Genomic DNA, 20,881 nt, shown 5'->3' on the forward strand with positions numbered 1-20,881 from the left:
ACGAAGACTTATCATCAAACCTAAATATTAAAAAACAATACTCATAGAGGATTTCTTCAGTAAAAATCCTCTAAAATTGGGGGCCTTCGTCTAACACGCATCTATTAGAGGGGTTCCTTGAGATGAAAATGCATGGGAGCCCCTGGGATAAGCATAAAATAAATTAAAATAAAACAAGTTATTCCTACACCTGTATAGGCCTAAATAGACCTACATATACACATATACACCCAGGAAATAATTCTGTAATGCATTTGTTTAAGTCAGAGGAAATTTTCCTTTTTTTCTTGTGAAGTACTTCCTCCTCAGGTGCCTAAAAATCTTCACATGAAGCAGCCTGAGAAGAAAAATCTGATCCTAAACTGAAATGTTGTCAACTCATCTCCACAAAAAAGGTTGTAACCTGAGATTTGAGGTCACAAGAAGACGAGTGTTTCATTTTGGGTTCACAAACCAAAAACACTGGGAACCACTGCTGTAGATCTTCAGCAGGATGAACCTTCAGTTTGTTGCCATCCTCAGCTTTAGTTTCCTGGTGATGCTGATAGGTGGAAACACGTTTGTATTCTAAAAATGCGCTCTTCAGTTGTCCTGCTGTTGTGTTATATATCATCCATACTTACAAGCTAATGGTAAAAGCTCTGACGAATATTTTCCAGGTGTTTAACAATGTTGATTTACTCAAGTACTTTGCTTAAACACTGCTTTAATGTATTTGTTCTTTCCATTTTGTGCAACTTTACTTTTCCACCACTTTTTAAAGGAAAATTAATCCACTAAATTTTACTCCTCTGACGGATGTGATCGCCATTAACATTGTAATTAAACTTTATATAAGATATAAAACATGATGAGTGTTAAACTCTGATTCACTTCAAACCACCAATTTGCCTTGTGAGCCTTTATTGCCTGCAGTGGTATACTCAGGCTGACTGAGGGGCAGGGGCAAAAAAACATAAAAAGGGCACCAGCATGCCTAAAGTTGGGACGTGTTTTTGTATTGTGAAGCAATTCCAGTCCTTGGTTGGATTAAAATTGTTTTATTATGTGACTTAAAGTACAACAGCTACTCTACTACGTTTTGTTGAGTGGAAGGCCCCCTAGAGGACACTTCACCACATTTTGTTCACTCAAGAGGTCCATGACTTTTGCAGAGTCCATCTGTGATAGCAAGGCAATCCACATTTGTGGCCTCTCATCCCAGGCTGTCTGTGAATTGTAAGCATATTTTCTTATTGGGTCATTTTAATCTGTCTGGTGAGGAAAAGGTCCAATGTGTAAGTTTTCAGAATCAAAATCAGAAATACTTTTATTTTATTTTTTGCAGGTGGGCCTTGAGAGGTCATGAAAAATAAAACGTTTTTAAGTTTTAGCTTTCTAAGTTTGAAATTACCATTAAATGTTCATGATTTGTTTTAAAAGTAATCAGAATTCATAAAACAAATCCATGGGATTTAAAAGTGTGTTATTCTTCATTTATCTGACCTAGTTTAACTGTCACATTAACACTGGAAAGTATTTTATATTTCACCGCTGGGACAATTAGTCTTGTGTGTTGATCGGAGTTGTGTTTAAAGGTTTGGGTGGGCCGCAGATTTTCTGCTTTCAGATTGGGCCAAGGCATTATTAATTTTGGGAATGGCTGTTCTAAGGGTATGTTGGCTAGGCTGCTTCTCCCCTCTTCTTTTCTGTAAGTAACAGGATTTCTATTTATCAGTACTCTTCCACTTCTGTCTTTGTCTCTCACTCGCTGAGGAGGAAGGGCTTCTACACAGAAACCAGAAAAACGGGATGCAAAAAGCAAACACTGGCTCTAGATACAGCCAGTTTTGTTGACCACCTTGTGACTCCATGGGGGTCCCTCATCCTCAGGTTGGGGACCACTGCTTTAAAAACCCAACAGTACAGGACAGTAGGTTGACAAAGTGCTCCAACATTAAACTGCTGCTGTCAGATTAACAGTAAAACAATAATTTCACACCCTGGAAACCTCCTGTATGACTGCACCACTTTAACTTGTGATGAGTATCAAAATACACAGAGGTATGGATATTTTACTTACGTTATGATCTGAACGCTTCTTTCATGTGTTTACTTTATAAGTAATCTTCTCCCGCAGACACCGACACAGCTGAGTTGTCTGGTTTCAACAATGGAAGATGATTTAGTGTGATTCACTTGGAATCAAATCAACTCCATTATTGAGTCAATCACGAGTCATCAAAGCCTCTCACAGATCTGAGTTTAATTAGATGGTTTGCTGTCGGTGTGGGCGTAATGGCTGCTGGGTATGAAATGAATGTGCGCGCTTGTGCAGAAACCATGTGTGTGTGTTTATGTCTGGCAGGAAAAACCAATGTAGGTTCCCACATTTTTCACCTCAGAGGGCCTCAGGTGTATCTTTATGGACCTGTCACCGTGAATCATTCTCAAAGTTCAAAACTATTTATGAGTTACCTTCTGTAAATACCTGACATATCAAGCATTTCAAGTCATGTCTTATGACGGTTGTTTGTTTTTAAACTGAATGTCCTTAACTTTCCAACAGCTCACATGCACTAAAAGTCAGAGAGAGAGAGAGAGAGAGAGAGAGAGAGAGAGAGAGAGAGAGAGAGAGAGACAGGTTCAAACAGCTGCTCAAACTTTGCATAAAGGTATTTTTCTGTCAACTTTAAATTATGTATCTAAACTGTAAAAATACCTGTATTTGAATATCTTTCTTCACTGATGCATAAACTAGACCTGTGACCTGCTGTGACAATGTTTTGTTAACATTTGAATGAGTTAAATTAGGTGGTTCAATGTGTGATATTAAAGTTAAAAAAAAAATGTGTGTGTATAAGACTGTTATTACACTCTCATAACATGAAAGAGTTTTTGTGAATGTTTGAGTGCTGTGACTCACTCATTTATGTCATAATGATTATGTAATGAAAAAAATGATGGGTGGAGGAAGGAGAACCTTAACAAGCTGTCATAACAAAGACATTTTTTGTCTTTGTTATGACAACTTGACATTAATCCCCAAACATGTCTTCATTATTACAAGTTGACATTAAGCAAGAGTAAAATGTCTTCGTTAGACAAGCTGACTATAACCAAGACAAACATGTCTTCATTATGAAAACTTGACATTATCAAACTGTTTAGCTTTATGTTTTATCATGACATAAAACTGTCATATGTAGTTGGTTTTGACATTGGCCATCATGTGACCATTGTCATGAGTATTCCCCTTGACCTAACTTGTCGTACAGATGTCATTAAATGAAATAAGGCAACTTTGACAACAGAGTACCACACTAAGGTGATTTAGCTTAGTTACCTGTTAGACAAACAGCAGTTAGCTAGTTTATTTGTTGCTGAAGTAGTCTAATTGTTGTCTGCTGTTATCTGTAGCTAGCATTAGCCAGTTAGCTCGGTTAGCTGTGGGGCTAGCTGCCTAATTAGCAGACTCAACCTTTGGGTGCCAGGAACCAAACTCTGGCCTTATAACATTTAAAAACCTCTTCATGACAAGTCCAAATGGCAACACTTTAGTTGAAGTAAAATATTCATGACACACTTATAATATTCTTATGACCGATGTTCTAAACCAATCACACAGGCCTATTGCAGTATATTTTAAAGTTAAAGGACAAAGCCAAACATCTCAAACACTGTCAACTTTGCATTAAAAAGGACATAATTTAGCAAACTGCAATCAATAACAACCATCTTAAATATTCATTAAGACTCCTTCATGGTCATGACAAGCATCATATCATGATTATAACAGTGTAATAGTCTTCAAATTAAAAAAAATCCTCCACAAATATATACAGGCACACACACCAGACAAAGATATTTAACAAGGAAATAAAACACCAACTCCCACGAAAACGGTTTATTTGACTCCTCAAACATTATTTACACAATTCCAGAAGAACAAGTGCCAGATGACAAAAAAGAAGAAGACAGTTCCTACACAAAATAAAAACACAGAATATTTAAATAAAAAGGAAAAGTCACTTGTCTAAATCAAACATGAATTGTCTAAATATGTTTAATGAATCAAGATGTATACAGGATAGGAAAGTGCTTCTCCCATAGAGATCGTTATTAAAATCACCTGCAAAACATCTCTGCTTGTTTCAATTGTTCTCTCTCATGTTGACATTATTTGTTTTCCTCTCTGGAATATTCAAGAGGGGACATAAGGCAGGACTGGTCAGCGCAATGATTGATGCCCTATAGCATTATCTGGGAAGTGCACTTCAGGACCCAATAAGTCTACGATTTCCTTGCTTTACATTCTGGTTTGGATGCTGTGCTCCGATTGTTTGTGTTCACAAGGAATCTGACCGGCTTGGGACTAAATGTGGACCTGAACGCTCAAAACACGAGCGGCAGGCCTTGTTCTTTTTTTTTAGGGATTAATGTTGTTTGAGTCACCTTTACATCAAATCAGTCCCAGGAAGGTTTCTGAATGTGCACTGCAGAACAGCAGAGTGCTTTTGTTGAATCCTGTTGCAAAGTGGGCAGATGCTGCATTACAAGGAGGATTTTCTGTCTTTGAAGGCATCGGTGGCTTTATTTGAAAGCTTGTACTTGTATTTAACGGGTATTTTGTGCATGATCCCTCCATGCCATTGTTGCAGATTCAGAAAGAGATTTCTATCCACTTGTTCAGTGTGTTGTTCAGAAACTATCACAGGTTACAGGATGAGAAGGCATTTCAAACAGAGCTTTGACCCGGCATCCAGCCCACAGTTTATACAGTAGGATTAATCATTATGTGACATCACAGACTATTAGTATTTCTCATCTTGAGGCTAGGCTGTTAGCAACAGTCTCTGTCCTGTATTGCAGCTATATGGTGCTTTACAAGTAACACAGTTTACATGAACTGCAGCACTATGCAACCTCTATAACCCTATTTCAAAGTTTAAAGGGAGCAGAGCAAGTACAAAACTGCAAGGCAACAAAAAGACATTCAGAAGTTAAGATTTTTTTGTGCTACAGCTGCAAAAAAACAACAACTGTTGGGCCTTTTTTTTTCGTTTTTAATGCTGTAGCGCTGCTTCTGAGGCATTTCACAATAATAATAATCACAAAATACCACAGCGAACAAGTTGACCAAAGACTATCTGTGTCGGCTCTGAGGCACCACTGCTAGATGTAAAATTCATATAAAAATCACAGGTGAGTGGAAATATGAATGATACAAAAACACTGTGACAGCAACTGGCTTGCTCAACTAAAGAGACACACACCGAGGAGAGTTTTTTACCACTGAAATTAATCAACAGAGGCTCTGGAATGCAATTAGTTTTAAAAAAAAGTACTGGAATAAAACAGCAAACTGGACCAATGTGGACACATATACAGCAGCTGTTACAATTATGTACAATAATGTAAGTTTCACGTACACAAGCAGGTCAAGATGAGGCTTTTCAACTATCAAAATGATAATTTTTGAATCAATTAAGATCACGCATTCATCAATTTTCTTTCTAATATTCTATATATGGACACATTCATCTACTATTTTGCCTGTTTTCAGTCGTAGCTCTCTTCCCTGTGTGTCTGCAGATTGGTCAAGCCAGGCTGTGTCAGTAAAAGGCACTATAGAGGAGAAATTACTGCATCACAACTAGACTGACACATATTACATCAGAAGAACAATGTCTAATACATTTCTACATGACCTCTTTTCAATTTGTCCATGTCAGGAACAGGGTTTGACTAGACTTCACTTCAACTCACTTCAGTACATTTTCAAAATATTTAAATATACTTTAAATGTTTAAAAGTGGGGAGACAATATTGTCAAATAAATTCTAATCAATTCGCAATGAATAAACTTTTTTTTTTTGGTGTTGTTTAATTGGAAATGTCACTCACTTTAACTGAACCGACTGAGGAGAAGCGGTAGTCACCCAACAGGATTTAAAACTAAGCCCCTTCACCAATCAAAAAACACAAAGACACACAAACACACAGGCGCGTACAGTGACATTAGAGGTCCACTGAACACGCATTGGACCATGTAACAGCATCCCCAGAGTCCTAGGATTATTATCCTGTGCTATTTTTCCTAGCCAGAATCCAGGAATATACAGTGGTAGTTATTGAAGCCCCCTGTTATCCGTCTACCCTGCACTTGTACTGCAGGAAATTATACATCGCAAAAGACAAATATGGTTTACTTAACAGTGCCAGTGGATTTTCCAAATCATATGGGTGGCTCAAACAGATAACAATGACAGAATTAGCAAAAAAAAATAATCCACTTTTATGATATAAGTACAAAGTTAAATGTCTACAACATCGATATCTGTCACTGGTTTATATTCACATCAAATTTCTAGGGCTGGATATTAGCCATACAAATAAAATAATAAAGGTAGTTCTATTATAATTTAGCCATCTCATGGTCATATTTAATTTGAGATTTAATCTCTTTAATGTCCATTCTTAAAAAGAGTCATTGGATTTGGTTTAAAGTAGAAAGTTCGACCAATCATTTTAATAAATTCCTATGTTGTAACAATCATAAAAGCCCTAAGGTTCACATATATCTACTTGCTTTTTTCCTATCTACCTCATTTCCCCCCGCCCCCACATACAAGAATGAACACACATGTGCACTCTCACACTCACACAAACAACCACACACACGGGCTCACGCAGACCAACACACGCACACACACAATCAAACAGACAGACAGACAGAAACACACACAGCCCTACTCTGGGGCCTCACAGTAATTTAGCTCTATTGATGATAGAGCCGAACAGTGAGATTGCCACTTTGCTTGCCTGTAGTTGGTCCAGGCAGTCATGTGATCATTGCTGGTCTAGGAGGAGGTCAACAGGTTGCTAAGGACTGCAAAGAGGAAAAAAAAAACGCTTGTAAAGGTCAGAGTACTGTATGTGTTTGATCTGTGTTTTCATATCTTCTTAAAGTGATTTTCCAGATCATTTAATGTGGGGTTGTATGAACTACTTATTGATATTAGCAACAGTAGATGCTGGTCGGCACGGCCCCAGTTTGGAGAAGCAGAGAGGAGCATCAGCATGGAAACTAAGCAATGCACCGCTGCAGACACGGTCAGCAGCAAAACGGATTTTAGCCATCCAAAAAAAGAGTTGAAGTGTATGCTATATTTAGCATGTTTTCTCTGATTTATTTTGCCTTTTCTGATGACAACCAAACTTCATAGGCTAAATCAATAATGTGAGGTAAAATTAGTGATTTTGGTTATGGAGCTTGGTTTGTTTTGAGAGAGCTAGATTTGGTTTATATGATGGCAATTTCCTGTCTGAGAAGGCTGCCTGAGAGCAAAGACAAACTGTACAAACATTTGAAATACAGTGTACACTTAAACTGACATTGATTGTTTGTAGGTGGACTTTTGTTGTTTTTCTGAGGGGAAATATATCTCTTCAAAAAAGCAAACAAACTCCATTATTGAAATCAGTCATTTTACCTCACAGAATACGGGAGCTGTTGGTCCACCGCTGCCTCGATTTGTTAGTTTGTTTGTATCATTGAGTGACTTCAGTGTTTTAAAAAGCACAGTTTGGATTCACTGAAGTCACAAAATAACAAACAAACTAACAGACTGAGGCAGTGGTAGACCAGCAGCCCTTGTGTTCTCAGAGGTAAAATTAATACTTTCACCTATGGAGTTTGGTTGGTTGGAAAGAATGATTTTTAGCTTTTATAACAGCAGTTTCTCATCAGAAAAGGCTATCTGACGGCAAAGCAAAGTTGTGAACACTTAAACTGATATTGTTATTTTTTCCTAGGTGGACTAAAACACATTTTGTTGCTGAACCTGCCCGACACAGTAGATCGCTTAGCTTCTGTGCAGGTGAATCTCTCTTCTTCTCCAAACGTGCCAACCATCATCTACTGTAGGCAACACACTGACTATCAATAAATACCTCACACAAAACCACTTCAAATAATCAGAACCATCCCTTTAAAGCGCATTTTGTGTATATTTTATGTGTGTGTGTCTGTGTCGTACCCTGGGGATCTGTCTGAGCCTCCGCTGCGTCAGCTTTGCGTGCAGCCTCTGGATCTGCTTCTATTTAGACAGACACAAAAACACAGAAAATTAACAAGACAAGTCAGCACATGCCAGTTTTCTACAAGCGTTTAGTTCACTGACCCTAAATTAAGTATGAATGTAAAACCACCCAGAGGGAATTTCTGAGGATGCTAATGTTTCTCGGCTCTAATTGATTATCATCACCACCAGCATAAAAATGTGTTTTCTGGTTCAAAACTACTCATTTCTGAGCCGTCCAGCTTACCAGTTGTTGTCAGTGGAGCAGCTCCAGGCTATATACATGCTAATAATGTTGCCATTTACAATCCTTAGTCTCTGCCGCTGAGGGAGAATCATTCATATTCATGAAAACTGACTGACCTGTCTTAGACATTGCGGGGGAATAAGATTAATGTATTTCTAGGAGTGATGTTTATTCAAATGTAGAAAATTGATCAATTCTAGCTATTAATATAAATATTCACATATTCATTCTGGCTCTGACTTTTGCCCCACATTGCTTCAGCCAAATGGTCTACTGTTCATGTTGACTGTAAATGAAAACTTTGCTGAATTGGTAGTATTGGCATGCAGGATGTGTGTGTGTGTGTGTGTGTGTGTGTGTGTGTGTGTGTGTGTGTGTGTGTGTGTGTGTGTGTATGTGTGTGTGTGTGTGTGTGTGTGTGAGCGGAGTGTAATTGACAACACTTTCTAAGGGATAAAGCTGAGTCTGCTATGTCTCAACGAAAGACTGCTGACCTCCAAAATACACACACACACCCACCCCACCCATCTTACATTTGATCCTGGCTAAAGCAAAGTGTTACTAAAGATGCCGGTAACTTCATTAAAGGGTGACTCCATCTAGGTTTCTTTCCAGGTTTTACAAATGGAAACTCCCACTCAGCTGTTGGCAAAGAGCGGTGATGCAGCTTACAGCCTTGGTGCCCTCCCCTCCCCTCCCTGCTAGGGGCGCTAGGGTTTTTATGTAGCTGTATCATCATGCAGAAACCTGTCAGGTCACATGGGTAAAGGTTTTAGAAAGGCTTGGGAGGGCAGCGTTTTGATGCTCAAACATGCGTAATTTGATTTAAAAACCTCCGAAAAAACTTAAAAAATAATGGACCTGCCCTTTTCACAGCTGAGATTGAACTTGTTGAAAAAAACATCTTGGCTTGCAGGTCACTGAAACTTGAATCATTGTTTATGAAAACAGGGTCTAAAGGAATTTATTGTATAAGTGCTGTAGTCCAGTCAAATATCAAGCCTTATTTACGGCAGTTAGGTATCATGTTATTTAGTTTTTGGGTTATTCAAGCTATAATATGTAACATTTCTGCATTAAATTGTCTATAAACACTAGACATATGTTCATTTAGTTGTTTTGCTTCATTACAGTTATAATATGTAATATTAACGCATTAAAACGTCTAAAAACACTAGCCATTTAGCTTGTCTTTGGTTCATTTAAGTTTGCATTGAAAAAGCCTTAAAATGCTGGATGTTATATATTTTGTTGAGGTGTTTACATACATTATTCAAAAAGTTTCCAACAATGTTCAAAAGCAGAGAAATCTAATTTATTCAAGGTAACAGTGTGCTTCCTGCTAGCCATTGCTAGCTCGTTGCTAGTTACTACAAGTGTTTTTTTTTTTTTGGCTGGTATTTGTTGCCTCAACTACAAGTCCTTCTGATTGCCAGAAAGCCTTTCAAATGTTGTGAAAGGGTCTGTTCTTCCTCAGTCTGCCCAGGCGGGATTCATTTTCTAAACCTACTCGAGGAATTTTCTTGCCGAAACCTCGCCAAGTACTTTTTGTGTCAAATCTGACCAAACTGCAACTGACAACTGAAAAGAATAAGACGGGACACAAAGCCCAGTCTCCTGGGTGAGAGTTCTGTGTTTGATCCAGTCATCCATCACAATCTCCTTGCTAAATGTCTTCCAGCTGCCAATATCTACAGTCGTGCTCACAGCCAATCAGAACACAGTAGTTGTAGTCAATCACAGCATAGTAGGGTGGGACTAGACGGCACAGTCAGCTATGGTGGCTGTTTAATAGTGACGGAAGCTACTCCCATGATCCCACTCCATCTCACAATACTACATCTTTTGTTACTGTTGGAGAATTTACACATTGTGTGTTTACTTACCCTGTCTGTTACTGAAGCACAGTTTCTTCTTCTGGTAGGTGAAGTATCCGGCGACTGCTCCCACTATAGCCACACCGACCGTACACAGGATAGCTGCTACAGAGCCGGAGCTGGCCTCTGTCGGAAAAACACAAAAAAGACAAATCAACACCGGTGCATCAGAGCTGCAAATGCACAGTCAGCTTTATCAATATCATTTGAAAATACCATTTGAACATATGAGGTTTAACCTGTTTTATGATACAAATGTGATTACTCTGTGTAACACCTACTTATGGAGATTTTTATGTGCCGTATCACCACTGGGTGCCATTTTGCAGTTGAAGTAATGAATGGCAATTCAGCAGCGAGGCTCAGTGACATGACATAATGTGTGTGTGTGCGTGAGGGTGCATATATTAATGTGTGTGTGTGTGTGTGTGTGACAGAGAGAGAAGAAAGACAGAGAGAAAGAGAGATGCATCACTCGCCTATCCTATAATTTAGACCTCTGAAAGCAGTTACAGTGACAGCATAGATCTGTCTGCACCTGTAATCCAGTTACTATGACAACACTGATCTGAATAGTTTTCATGGTGTGTCATAGCAAATGGCAATACCTCTAATAGCTTGTTAAAGGGACAGTTCACTCAACGCCCGACTCAAAAAATAGATATTTTTCTTCAGGCCTGTAGTGCTATTTATCCATCTAGATTTTTTTCGGTGTGGGTTGTTTGGAGATATCAGCGGTAGCGATGCTGCCTTCACTCATGGGACTAAATGGCACTCAGCTTGTGGTGTTCAAAGCACACACACAAACACACACACACACACACACACACACACACACACACACACACACACAGAAAAAACATTGGAGAAATTCAAAACCAGTGTCTCTTTCCAAAAATCATGACCTGGGTACTCAAGATAATCCACAGACTTTGTCGTGAGCAGTTTCATGTAGGAACTACAACAAGGTCTGTGGATGATCTTGAGTTACCGGGTCATGATTTCTTTTTTTGGGCACTTTGGGCACAAGCTGAGAGTCATTAACTCCCAAAGCCTGATATCTCCAAAATGTTGTGACTCACATTAAAAAAAAAAAAAAAAACTCTAGATGGATGAATAGCACTAAAGGCCAGGGAAAAATGTGTGTTTTTGATTTTGGGGTGCACTGTCCCTTAAAGGAATACAAACCTACAACTTACAATGTCACGATGACCTTGAAAATTATTGAGAAATCCTGGTCAAAGTACATTAAAAAATACTCCACTACAATTAAAAGCCCTGAAACTTAATTTTTTTTTAGAATTTTATTACAAGTAAAAGTATAGTGTGCTTATCCAATGTAACAAGATGGTAGTACTTGTACAAATATCACTAAATTACTCAGTTTGTTAGTAAATATAACAATTTGTTTTCAACTACTATAGTGTTTTTAAGGTAGTGCAAACCGGCTAAATTAAATTTGTAGCTAAAAATATAAGAAAAAAACTCTGGCAGAATGGATTGTTTACTGTAATATAATAAAGATCTTTTTCATGGCAGCCTTAATAACATGAGATAGTCGGGCAAACACAGATGTTAAACAATGATACTAATTAAGGACCTGTTCCAGCTAACATGCATAATAGCAGCAGCCTGACTCTGTTTGACCCGAAGGGACAAAACCTTAATTAGTATCACTGGTAACACTGGTGTTTACTCTGCTATTTCATGTCAAAATGGCTGCTGTGGAAAAGGTCTATTGTCTGACGTTGTTTTTTCTAATTGTTCTCATTTATATAAACTGGCTCTTTATTTTCCCTGCAGAGGCATCAGTCACCGCAGACTAATAATGGCAGGATATGCTAAAGTGATAACAGAGAGAGAGATGATGGGAGAAATGATGATGGGGTGTAATTGATGAGTCAGCAACTTAACGGCACAAGAAAGCAAGAAAGAGCGGAGTAAACCCAGCGATACACAAAATTAAAATCTGGGAAAATAACAAGGGAGTGGCATGAGTCAGAGAAGTCGCGTGATTCCAGATTCATTATAGAAACTGAATGACTCAGTGAAATTAAGTGGAATAAAATGGGAGAATGTAGTGAGTCAGTAAAGGGAAGTAAAGGTGGGTACAGACATGCATGAACATGCAAGTGCACGAGGGCAGAAACCACAACATGGTCACACCAGTTTGTCTGGTGTGAAAAAAAAAAGTTCCACGAACACACGCACATACAGTTTACATAGCTTCACACATACAGAGAGAAACTGACGGGCAGGACACACTATGGAAAGAAAAATCTATGGGAACTGCATGCGGTCAGCAGCCACAACCCCTATCACATTTCTGTACAAGGCAGTGAGGTCAGAGTTCAGAGGAAAATCACTATGGCACAGCTTGTCAATATATCAAGATTTATCACTTGTTTATGTTACTGTAAATCAATCATGAGATACACTTACTTATATCTGAAGGGTTTTTGAACAACTAAAGTAAAACTTTCAGTTTGACAGTATTTAAGGAAACATTCTGTAACAGAATCTTAAGCCACATTTCTTCAACACTGCCTAGATTGACAGTTTGATCTGAGTTTTGGGAGTCTCCATTAGAAACCAGAGCCAAAATGGATGCCGCCTGTTTACAATATGTCATATTAATACTTTATTGAGACATTTAAAGCAAAAATTAATTAGCAATGTAGTGACATAATCTTGTTCTGTATTTAATCTGCACTGCCTTGAGTTACAGTTTCATCTGAGTTTCTGGAATCCCCCGTTGAAAACCAGAGCCAAAATGGCAGCTGCTTTGTTACAATATTTCTTGCACCAGAGCTAATTGTTACACTAAAATATGTTTTTCAAAACGTTTTAGGTGTGAAATAGGAGATGTAGTAGTATAATCTTGATCCATATCTGATCCCCACTGCCTTGTTTCACAATTTTAACTGAGTTTCGGCAGTCTCCATTGGACACCAGAGCCAAAATGGCGGCCACCTGGTCACAATATTTCTTTTGTTAACGGCTAAATAGTACCTCAAACTATGTTTTTCCTACACTGTCGGAATGGGAGGGTGTGGTGAGGTGTTTGCAATCTGCAAGATCATTTTTAGATGCCAATAAATCTACACATTGGATCTCCGACCACATGCAGTGGAAAAAAAAGTCCTGTCACACTTCCATATGACATGACACATTAGAAGAGGTGACTTAAATCTTTTAATGTCACTTAAAGGTACACCCATCCCTCATTTGCCTGAACTTGTCATTTATGAAATTATACAAAGACACTTATTCAAGTTCAAAGGAAAGTTCAAGCGCAGAAGAAACAAGTTTGAAAAATGTCATGCAGCAGCTGCAGCAACAGCACACCTGCCTCAGGCTCTTAGCCTCACAGAAGGAAATAGGGGAGTGCTTATGCTGCAGTTATGTTTGCCTGGGAGGGTTAATGTGTCCAAAACAAAAGAGAGGAGGAGGATAACTCACCTTGGGCTTCAGGTTTTTCTGCTGGTTTTAGGACAAAGGACACACAAATACAGTTAGTGACATGACACTGCACCGTCCACCAACAGTCACGAATTATACGAATATCATATTCACAAACATGTTTGGAATGACAGTGGGTAAAGAGAAGTAGTTTTGCATATGAACGCTATAAGAGTCACATATCAAATGCGACATGAGGAACCGTTTATTTAAACAGGCACAAACATGCACCTGTCATTCTACTGTTCTACTGTTGAGAATCAGGAACAGTTACTTCCAGCGCGGAAGAGCTTCAGCAGCAGCACTTCCAGCAGATGTAGCGTGACTACACTTGAGAATTCATAGTACAAAAACTCGGGGGGAAAAAAAAGGACAGTTTGAAACATTGTTTGAACCTAAAACAATAGGGGGGAGGCATTTTCCGCCGGGGCTTGTATCCTGTTTTTTTATTGTCAGTGGCATGCCAGTAATATCCTGTGTGTTCCACCAAGTTTCAGAGCTATATAAGCCCTACTGCTGCGGCAAAGCCACAACTGTATCTGACTGGGATTTGTGCGATTGGGACTGAAGATGGAGTGATGTGATTACTTTTGTTGCCATTATGCATATTTTGATCATGAACACAAACAAACAAACAAACAAAAAAAAGGCCTTACCATCTCCTGTGGCACCAGCAGCATGTGCTGAGGAGAGAAAGAAAGAGAGACAAGTGATGAAAGGAGCAAAGGCATCATCATTTCAGGCAGCAATATGTAGCAATTGCACATGCAAAAAATGAGTACTGTAGTCAGAATAGAAAAAATCACACACTGAATATCAAATCGGTTGAAATTCTATGTAATATTCAACCTATGGCTGAAGCGAGTTGTTTCCCCCAGCTGCAGGGGCCCCAACGTCGCAAACTGACAATAAAAAGCAATGACTGGTACGCCTCTATGAGCTGATCAGTTATTTATAACAGTCAATTATCTGTCAGTGTCAAGGTAAGCCCGTAATCCTGAAAATAAAAGCTCACTGCTCTGAAAATACACTCTGGACTTTCCGTTAAGTGGCTGCCTGTCTTACTGCCTGTCAAACTCTATTAACATATTGCTCATTTTAAGCGTTATGAGCATCTACGACTGCTATAAGATTATTTCTTACGACTCATAAACAGACACTTACTCATTCGGTGATCATTCTGCATTACATTGAACTCCTATTAATGTGAAGTTGGCTGACGAAAACAGTTATTCCAACCGAGAATATAAATTTTAAAGGGGGACACTGGATGTATCATTGTGATCAGAGAAGCGAGTGTTTCAACATTATTCCTTGATCTCTGATAGAGCTGCAACGATTAATCGAATATAAATCCACTATTAAATTAATTGCATGCTATTCTGATAGTCAATTAATTTTGTTGAGACATATTTTCATTAAAAACATGTCCAAATTCTCAAATGTGACTATTTCTGGTTTCCTTCCTCCTCTGTGACTATAAACTGAATATCTTTGTGTTGTGGACAAAACAAGACAAGTGAGGACTTCAATTTGGGCTGTGATCAATGTTTTTCACAATTTTCTGACATTTTATGGACCAAAAAAACAGCTGATTAACCCAGAAAATGATCGATGGATTAATCAATTATGAAAAAAATAATAATAATCAAATATCATTTATCACACTCAATATACCACAAATTTATCCTTTAAATGCGTTAATGATGCATGTAAAGCAAAAAGCAGAGGGCAGGGGAGGAGAAGCAGATTACCCTCTTTGTGGTAGTTTATACCTCACAGGCATTATAAGATCTAGAGTTTCAGTCTAACCAGTCTGGAAACACACACACACACACACACACACACACACACACACACACACACACACACACACACACACACACACACATCCATAATTCAGCATGACAAGTCCCTTCTGCGCATATGGAGAAGCGTTTATAATATCAGAGAGATAAAATATCCAAGAGAGAAACACACCCTCTGTCTGTCTCTCTCTGATCTTTGATTCGATATGCAAACGACTCTGTTATCTCCTCCTGTGCTGCCTGTCTGTATACGCCTGTGACATCATGGCTGCCCTCTACCTGCTTCAACTCGACAAAGCCGCTAATGACAGAGCGCTAAAGAAGGGCGCCTTTCAGTAGATTATAATGATTACAGCTACCTACATGCATCGGCTTTCGTACGGGGAATAAAGGGTGAATGCTGAGGAAAGCTGCGTTGGATAAATCAGCATTGAAGTGCTGCTGTCAAGTTTGTGGCTTTGCCGCTGGTAATTAAACTTTCTGAACCCAGGAGGTAAAATGAGTCAAATGGCTTTCTTGTCATGGGAACGAAGCTCATTAAATTAGAATGGCATTCTCACAGTACAGAGATCCACCAAAAGAATATCTGTAGGCACAATGTATGAGTCACTGTTTTGAAGTGGCCGCATGCTATGAGTCAATTAACTGAGGTGAAACTTGTAGTTTTGATGCCAGAGTGGAATGGGTGCATAAAGATGGCTGCCTCACGATTTGATGTCATTGCTCATAGGGCAGTGTTAATGTAATACCACTCGGTTACAACAAAGAGGGCAACAACAACAACAATGCCTTTTTTGCACGAAGGCAGAAAATGCTGATTAGCCTATCTGAGCCCAATGCACAATACTGCTCTGCTCAAATAGCAAGGGAAGTACAACTTTAAACCAGTCTAAAGGTTTAACTAAGTCATGTTGTAATTTGCATATTTATAAACTCACTAATTAAAAAAAAAAAAAAAAGATTATATCAAATGTCCCATCTACTTCCTGTTGAGGTTTTTGTGTGCATTTGACAAAATATTTGAGGGAAAAAACATCCTTGTTTAGGCTTACTTTAGGCACAAAGTTTTAACCCCTCCCTGTTAGAGAAGATGTGGTGATTTTCCTTAGAAAAGGATCTCATAGAAATCCAGCGACTGTGGTAAACAAGGCTATTCTCGCTGTTCCAAAGAGTTTCAACCTGCGTGCGAAGTGATAAAAAAGGCATCCAGGAGATTGTGGTCATGTTGACAAACAGTAACATTCCATCAAAACAGAACTATCCCTTCATCAGTCTATGTTTTGTGAAGCCAAACTTTCCTATGGGCAATAATAACAGTTGAGCAGGCTTGGTACCCAGCAAAACCTCAGTCAAATTTCTCCTTTTCTGTTTCCTGTACTGAGCAATGCGCTAGGCTCATCTATGTCGAAAACAAAACCAACATTCGAAGTTTAAAGGTGGGTCTGGTTTTTCTAATCCAATGCACTTTTTAAAAAAAATCAAATTCCTCGCAGTCATCTACCTCCCCGCTCCATTACTATTCCAGCGGATCAGCGATAGGTCGCGTTTGTGCCTGTACACAGGACAAGAAGGAGCACTAAGGGAGGATTTGTTTGGTTGTTGAGTTCAAATATAAAGTTTCTCCAGAATCGCCTTCCTCACCTTTAAAAGATGTAACTGTGTGATGTAGATTAGCTAGCTATTTACCCAGATTTGTGCTACAGAGCAAAACGCTAGCTAACTAGCTGACTAACGTTTTTTTTTTTTTTTTTAAATATTAGCTAGCTAGATATTTATTAGCACAGAGCAAAAAGGGGCCAGACTTAAGAAGGGTCAGTTGTTATAAGTAGTTACTGACCCCCACTGCGGCTCTTTCCTGGCTGTGACGGGTTGTCCACTGGAACACTGAGAGCGTCTTCCAAGTTTAAGTCTGAATCTGAAAAACATAATTGGATATCATTAGTGTCAGAAATGCAATATCTGACTCTGTAGGGAAATCCTCTTTTCACCGTCCCACTCAGTAGGGATATGTTCCAGATGTTCACCAAAAACATTGTCATGCAAATGATAAGAACCATCAAGGAGGAAGCATGTATTAGATTTTGAATTACTGCAGAAAATGAAATCTGTGGGGATAAGATAACCTTCATATCATAAATACAATCTCAGTTTCAGGCAAATTACCAAAAATCCGTTGACTTCAAGGGGAGAAAACCGCAAGTGCTAATATGCTAACTAATGTCCAGGTTTTAGGACTCGTTTCTGCAGCGCTCTACGCCCCGCAGAGGTTCCCTAAATAAAGACTCCAACACACTGGTCATGAGTATGTAATAAAATTAAACCCTGCAGGTTAGAGAAGGCGTAATATTATTCCCTCAAAAGTAGATGGTGCTTATCCCATAAAACTCCAGTAACTGTGTTCATCATGGCTAATCTCACTGTTTCACATAGTTTCAAACTGCAGGCAAAATGATAAAAAAGGCATCCATGAGATTGTGGTCACAAGGGCAGATATCACGATTCCACTTAAATGAAACTGTCTGCACTGATAACTGTGTACCCAAAGGTTCTCATGCATTTACTTCCTCTACTTGAGAAACTTTATGTTATTGTTTACAATGATAAAATCTCTAGTAACTATTATAAGTTAACCCCTGATCTTACCTGACTTTGATGGGTCGTCCACTGTAGTATCTGCTCCCAGAGCATCTTCCAAGTTAAATCCTGTGTCTGAAACAAATAATTGGATCTCATTGGTGACAGAAATGCAATATCACTCCCTGGAGGGAAATTCTCTTTTCACTGTCCCACCCAAAAGGGATATCTTCCAGATGTCGTTTTGCTAACACACTATAATAACTACACCAGTCCCTGTTAAAACCATTTAATCATGATATGAACCATCATGGAAGAAGCACTCCTCACTCCCTCATGTCCCTCATGGCCCCTGGGTGAATGCCCTGCAGAGGTGTCCTCGATGAGACCAACACTACCTGCCTGCAGGGTGTGACAGCGATCTTGTGAGCTAGTGTTGTCAGGGACAAAATGCTAACGTGACTCTCTATTCACTGGGGGAAAACCCAAGTGAGTTATACAACATGTGTGAGTCAGAGCACAGAACAGTTCTCGATAGGGCGAGGTGAGATGGGAGAATTATTTTAAGGCTGATGGAGCCTTACAGGCACAATTATCCAGTGACCTATTCTTTCACCTCCTGACACTAAATCATAGTGAGTAAGTATTGTAAAGCACCATTTGTCACAGACGAGTACATGAATGAAACCATATTTTGTGCCAAGTTTTACTCCGATGCTCCCTTTCTTCTGTGTTCATTTCTATCTTCCTTCTTCTTTTATACCTCTCTGGCCTTCCCATTAACCTCACCACCTTCTGTTTCTCCCTTTATCTCTTTCCTTTTGTTTTTTTAACACCTCGCCGTGCCGGTACTTTGCCCTCCTCCCCTTTCTCCATCCCTCTTTCCATTTCTCGACTCTCTGCCTTTTCAAACCATGAGAGAAAATGTTCCCCTGCCAGTTATCACACGGAACAGACCTTCCATAGCAACCTTGTCTTCAACGCCCAACAGTAACCCTCCTATCTGAGCTGCTGGCACTACTGGAGCAGCAAATGTCAAGCCAAACGTAAAATCTTGAGTGACAGAAAAGAGGATGTCCTGCTATAAACAAGGTAAAACAAACTCACAACACTCTTAGAAATAAGGGTTCCAAAAAGGTTCTTTGTGATAGGTGGAAGTTCTACCAAGAGCGATATGCTGATGAGAAACCCCTTTTTTTTGGTTTGTCAAAGGTTTTTGTTCCATTAAGAACACTTTTCATCTAAAGAATAATTTTTGGAAGAAAGAGTTCTTCAAGGATTGTTGAAATCTTCTTTGTACCACAACATAATAAGGGTTCTCAGTAGAACGCCATGGCTGGGTTCTAGATAAATCCCATGGTGTATAAAAAGGTTCTCAGTAGAGCCCCCCTCCAACCTGAGTGGATTCTTGTTAGCGCCCTTAGAAGGCGAAAAGGTTCTGAGTAGAACCCTCAGGTAGCCCTTTTCCACTCAATGGAACCAGCAGTTCCAGCTCAAGCATCTAATTTTGACTCTCGTTCTGAGCTTTTCCACCAAAAATAAATGGGTTCAGAACTCAAAAAGCTGGTTCCCATCTGGGTGCGGTGTACTCTAGGTTCACTAGATAGTACTAGGATTCCAGGAATCTTGAACGAAACCAGCTCAAAAACCATAGCTTTCTTGGTGGAAAAGGGCCTCCTAGTTTTGAACTGTTCTGAGCATTTCCACCAAAAAGTAAACTGGTTTGTGAAGCTGGTTCTCAGCTGGAACAAAAAACTTGCAGGTTTTCCTTAGGAACCAAAGTGGACCCGCCATATTTTACAGATTATCGTGCATGGTGCAGCGCTCTGTTGATGACATCCTTGGTTCCACTAAAACCCTGTGGATACACGGCTTGGTTCACTAGAACGAAAACCAGCTCAAGAACCAATTCTAATTTGGTGGGAAAGGGACCATTGGAGGTTGAAACCTTTCACGGATGGCTCTACGTGTGACCCTTTATGTTGGGTTCTAGGTTGAACTCTCTGAAATGGTTCCATGTGGAACCCTTAGGAGCGCTTCTACCAAGCACTAAAAAGTGTTCTCCTATGGGGACAAGCCTTTATGGTTCCAGTTAGCATCTCTGTTTCTGAGCATGTACTTTGGACAGGAAAAGCTGAAATTTGATCAGAATAAAGGGAAAGAGAAAAAAAGTTTGAGAAAGCAGAGATTTGGGAAAAGAGAACACCATTACATGAAAAGTTAAATAATATAGAGTGACACTCTGATTGTGATAAAATCACACTGAGGTAATTTGGGAGGTTTCTTTATTCAAACCATACCACACTTAATTTAGGAGGTAAAACTGTGTGGGCCAGAATCCCACCTCGTAACCTTCCTACGTGATTTGTATGTTCTGATAGAAAGGCACATCTGTTTTCCATTAATTTGTCCAGAAAACAGGGAGGTGCAGCAAAATGATACATGATATCTCGTGAAAGCAGGACGTGTACATTTTTTTAAATGACTGATAGCACAAAATGACCATGTAAAAGGTGTTCCTGTGGTCGGATGATGAGACAGCGGAGATGTAATATGTTCTGAAGTATTGTAGGAGGTTCAGAGTTTAAGGGAAATACACGACGTAAGTATTCAGTCCGTTTAGCTCAAAGAATACACACAGAGCGGTGCTACAAAAGTCCTCTCTTCAAACATTACTATTGATACTGAACAGTGATTTTCAAACCAGGCACCAATTAAAGAGGTCAGCTCATTTGTGTTTTCACTGTTACTGTAGTAACTGAAATGAACTGGTTTTTATTTCTGTTGTCCCAATGTGCCCTCGAATGATGAAAAGAGCTTATGAGTCATACTTATAAGCAATTATTTGCG

General features: G+C 39.2%; 1 protein-coding gene across 1 annotated transcript in view; it reads right to left on the minus strand.

The window, feature by feature from the left end:
• Positions 1-3,871: 3,871 nt before the first annotated feature.
• Positions 3,872-20,881, minus strand: part of LOC146323088 (uncharacterized) — a 33,210-nt gene continuing 16,200 nt past the window's right edge. The window contains exons 6-14 of the mRNA XM_084723897.1: positions 18,101-18,166; positions 17,291-17,372; positions 16,959-17,009; positions 15,737-15,758; positions 14,306-14,332; positions 13,650-13,815; positions 10,197-10,313; positions 8,022-8,081; positions 3,872-6,871 (exon numbers count right to left, since the gene is read on the minus strand). Coding sequence (XP_084580023.1) covers positions 6,843-6,871; positions 8,022-8,081; positions 10,197-10,313; positions 13,650-13,815; positions 14,306-14,332; positions 15,737-15,758; positions 16,959-17,009; positions 17,291-17,372; positions 18,101-18,166 — 620 coding nt within the window. The 3' untranslated portion in view covers positions 3,872-6,842. The remainder of the gene's footprint in view (positions 6,872-8,021; positions 8,082-10,196; positions 10,314-13,649; positions 13,816-14,305; positions 14,333-15,736; positions 15,759-16,958; positions 17,010-17,290; positions 17,373-18,100; positions 18,167-20,881) is intronic.

Source organism: Lutjanus erythropterus, chromosome 8 (genome assembly GCF_056507025.1).
Source record: "Lutjanus erythropterus isolate fLutEry1 chromosome 8, fLutEry1.hap2, whole genome shotgun sequence".
NCBI lineage: Eukaryota > Metazoa > Chordata > Actinopteri > Lutjaniformes > Lutjanidae > Lutjanus > Lutjanus erythropterus.